This window comes from Fukomys damarensis, unplaced genomic scaffold (assembly GCF_012274545.1).
Source record: "Fukomys damarensis isolate Sample0158 unplaced genomic scaffold, DMR_v1.0_HiC HiC_scaffold_11, whole genome shotgun sequence".
Classification (NCBI taxonomy): Eukaryota; Metazoa; Chordata; class Mammalia; order Rodentia; family Bathyergidae; genus Fukomys; species Fukomys damarensis.
In genome coordinates this window covers 22,544,293-22,548,693 of record NW_022900923.1, presented here as the reverse complement: position 1 = coordinate 22,548,693, position 4,401 = coordinate 22,544,293, and the positions used below count along the sequence as shown (strand labels likewise).

Sequence of the window (4,401 nt, the reverse complement as noted above, 5' to 3'; positions counted from 1 at the left end):
TTTTTTTTTTTTTTTTTTTTTTTTTTTTGGTTCTGGGGATCGACCTCGGGTCCTTGCACTTGCGAGGCAGGTGGAGGAACCACTGAGCTAAATCCCAGGCCCTGAATTTTACACCTGAATAGGATTAAAATGACAAATTTTATGTTATGCATATTTTATCACAATAGAAATAAAATCAATTTTTAAAATATTAACATTTGTTGTCTCTAGGTAGAGGAATAACAGGGAACTTTTTATTTTCAAATACAGGTTCTATATACTCACATCTTTCCCCTACTCTTATATCCTCTCACCACCTTTTTTTAACTCAATGAGCAGAATTTAAATTAAAAGAAACAATTTTGGAGGAACATCATTCCCTAGCTTGAGGCCATAATGTAAGCTTAAGAAGCTCTTGCAAAATCCTCTATCTCCTCAAATATAGGCCTATAAAAAAATTAGTCAATGATGCTCAGAGATGTACATAATATATTACAAAATTTCTGTTTTGTTTGTTTTGAGATAAGGCCTTGCCATATAGCTCAAGCGGGGCTTGACTTGTTACACAGTCCAGGCTGGTCTTGAATTCACAGCAATTCTCCTACTTTGCCTCCTGAGTGCGCATGTGTGTGAATATGTGAAGTTTTATGTGTATACTAGAAAAACAGGCATGAAAAATATTCACAGTAGTTATTTCTGAACAGAATGATCATGGGGAATTGGTATTTCTTGGATGAGTATTTATCTGCAATTCTTAATTTTTAAAATCATGCCTTTTGTATTAAGAAAAAGATTTAAAATATTATACCTCAAATGGTATATATTACAGTAATAAATATGAAAGCTAATTACACTATTATAAAAAAATTCCTCTAATTTCTTAGGGAATAAAACCATAATTTTATATCACTACTATGAAATAATTGTTAGTAGAAAAGTCACCATGCAGAATTCCACTTACATTCTGTTTTTTCCTTTTTTCCTTTCTTTCCTTTTGAAGAAGTAGATGAATGAGATGATGCAACTGACTGGGCTCCTGATGAATGCTGGGAGCCAACATCCATACAGGAAAAATCATAGGCAGAATTTCTGCTAGAATGGTCCTCCTGAATGTGTAAATTGCTGTCACCAATACTGTCAAAGAAAAAGAAATAATTGCTAAAAAAAAAGTCTGAAAGAGGTTATGAATTCTATTTCAAAGCAATCTGAACCTGCAGAGAGGGCACTGTGAGCAAAGCTCAGCCTCTATAGCTAAAAATGTATGCATAAGAAGTTATGACTTAAATTATGGCAGGGCCAGGGATTTTGCTCAGTGGTTCCACCACCTGCTTTGCAAGTGCAAGGTCCCGAGTTCGACCCCAGCACCAAAATTATAGCAGACATATGCAAATATTGTGGAGATTTGATCTCTTCATGAATCTCATGATGTAGGATGGCATCTACAGATAACATGTTATTGGGATGGTGGTGGTAACCTAAGGAAATAGGATCATCTCATTAGAAGTCTTGAAATTAGTATAAGTAATGGCTTTTCAGCAGAGATGTCTTTTCCTCCTCTCTTAAGGGCCTGCTTTCTTATGATATAAACATCAAGTTCTGTACATTTGAAAAAAACTTTAAATATAGCTGAATCTAAACATTTTTAAAAATCTTTTTTTTTTTTTTGGTACTGAGGATTGAACTCGGGTCCTTGTGCTTGCAAGTCAGGTGCCAGAACCACTGAGCTAAATTCCCAGCCCTAAAAATCTTTTTTAATCACAAGAAAAATTTAACTAAAATAAAGCATGGCTTCCATTTCATTTTTATTTTTTCTTACTACCAGAAGTCTCTTTTTTTTTTTTTTTTTTTTTTTTTTTTTTTTTTTTTTTTTTTTTTTTTTGTACAAAGGACCAAACTCAGATGCACTTGTAAGGCAGGTGCGGCGCCACTGAGCTAAATCCTCAGCCCTGGAAGTCTCGTAATTGAGAAAAATCTCAAGTGAGTTTTCTTACTGCAGTGACACCAATAAAAACTCTATTTTTGACATACAAGAGAAAAAATATAGTGTCAAATACTAGAAAAGGTGGAGGCAATTTCTATTAGAATCTATACTTTTTAATCATGTAACTATTTTCTCTCTAATGTTATAGAGAACAAAAACTTAGTATGTTCTATTTTAACCAGAAATAAAATGTATCAAATTATACTCATTAGTGGTATTAAATGTAAACATAACAAAATCATTAAAGTGTTTTTATTTATAAATTTAACCTTGCTAGGTATGGTGGTGCACTTCTGTAACCATAGCTACTCAGCAGGAGCATAGCAAGTTTGAGACCACCTGAACAACTTACCAAGACCGTGTTTCAAAATTAAAAATATAGGACCGGGGATTTAGCTCAGTGGTTCTGCTGCCTGCCTCGCAAACGCAAGGACCTGAGTTCAATCCCCGGTACCAAAAAAACAAACAAAATAAAAAATACAGAGGGTCAGTGATATAGCTCAGTGGTAGTGCATTCTTGGTACTGAAAAAAAAAATCATTTCTTTAGAGATCAAAATTTTTATCTTTCCTGTCATAATTTTAATAATACCTATATCTGGGCTGAGGATATAGTGCTGCACACAAGCACTTGCTTAGCCTGCACAAGGCCCTATGTTCAATCCCTAGAGCTGCAAGTTAAAAACATTTCAAATAAAACAATAAAACCACATTAATTTAATTTTCATAAAAGCATCTAATAACTATATACATTATAATTTGTGGTATATAAAATATAATTATAGATTAATTTATGATAAAATTTAGGGAGGAAATTTTCTCTAGCTAAGTCTCATTTATGTAATGATTGTAAAAGTAACTGCTATTTCAGTTGCCTTTCTAAAACAGAGTAATAACAAAAACACTTTCCATAGTAGGTTAAGTCCCTCAGGCTTCTCAGGGTCTTACACGTTGTGTTCAATAATTACTAGGTGTTATGACTTTGTGTTCCCTCCAAGGCTTCATATAGTCATAGATGGCACTTTCTCAGAAGTGGCTGGACCTAGAATGTTATTGCTAACAGTCCACTTATTGGTTTCGCACCACCCTAATTCCAATAGCATACATATAAAAGGGGCAGAAAGGTGATGATAAGATCACTTGTTTGCTTTGCTACTTTCCACCATGAACTGTTTCTCCTATATTATGCCTGTCTGCCATGCCATTCTACCTTACAGCCAGTGGATTATGGACTGAAACCTCTATAAACTCTGAGCTAAATAATCCTTTCCTCCCTTTACTTGAAGCTGCTGAGACAAAATGGGCATTTTGTCTCAGCAATAAGAAAAGAACTAAGACATAATTTGGTATCAGAGAAGTGGGGTCATTGCTGTGATTGTATCTGACCATGTGGTTTAGGAGTCCTTGGAGCTGTGGGAAGGGGAAGGTTTAGGAAAGGTTTGGAGATGCCACCTGAAAAAGTACAGCTGGGATGCCTTATGCTATACTTGATGGGAGATTCTGGTCAGAGCTCATAATACCAGAATGCTGACAGAAATGATGCCAGCAAAGACCAGGACCAGGAGGTTTGTGCTGGGAAGAAGGACTGCATTGGCTGTTGGGACTCCAGACAATGCATTATGGTTTAGCAGGAACTTTGTCTGCATTTTGCTGTGTCCAGAGACTGCCTAAGACTAAGATTAAAGGCAGAGGAGTAATTAATCTTGCAGAAGAAATTCCAAGGCATGTCAATGTTGAGAAGGTAGCATGGCTACTGTTGGGGGCTTTTAGCCAGATTTATGCTGAGAATCAAGAGCAAAGAGTCCAGCAGAATGATTCAAAACATTTAAAATTTGGCCAGAAAGGAAGCTCCAGTCAGGTTGCAGCCTACCAAAATGGAATAGAGGAGAAATTGGTCACTGAAAAAGACTAGCAAGAAAGAGCCATGTATGACAGGAGACAACAGAAAAGATGGCCTGAGGATATCACAAGAACCAACATGACTCCAGCCTTTGCACTCAACCTCAGAGCTACAAAGGTGAAACACTATGCTTTGAGAAGAGCGAGCCAGAGCACCAAGTTCCAGAAAGGCAGCAGCCTAGGGAAGTTGATTCTCAGGATTTGGTTCATAGGCACTTGGCCCCTACAGCCAAGAAAGAAGAAAGCCTGACTACTGCTCCAGCTTGCAGCAGATCGTGGCATCATCTACATGGTGCTGTGGAGACCCCTGAAGTTTGGAGAAGCCAGGAACACAGATCATCTGAAAAAAACTGCAAGGATGGAAAAGAGATGGCCCAAAAGAAGGTGTGAGAGCTACTACCATTGGAAGTACAGTAGGCATGGAGCCACCCAAGACCTCTGGAGTTCACATCTTGCCACAAACTGTCTTTGATGCTGGACATGGAACTACAGGATTTAATGTCCCCCTGCTTTGGTCCCATTCCTTTTTTTTTTTTTTTTTTTT

The 4,401-nt window shown here is 36.9% G+C and overlaps 1 protein-coding gene across 2 annotated transcripts in view; it reads right to left on the bottom strand.

The window, feature by feature from the left end:
* The window catches only part of Cep350 (centrosomal protein 350), a 174,405-nt gene that overhangs the window by 104,895 nt on the left and 65,109 nt on the right, over nucleotides 1-4,401 (bottom strand). For both annotated transcript variants that reach the window (XM_033762122.1, XM_010630274.2), the window contains exon 14: nucleotides 941-1,113. In XM_033762122.1, the coding sequence (XP_033618013.1) occupies nucleotides 941-1,113 (173 nt within the window). The remainder of the gene's footprint in view (nucleotides 1-940; nucleotides 1,114-4,401) is intronic.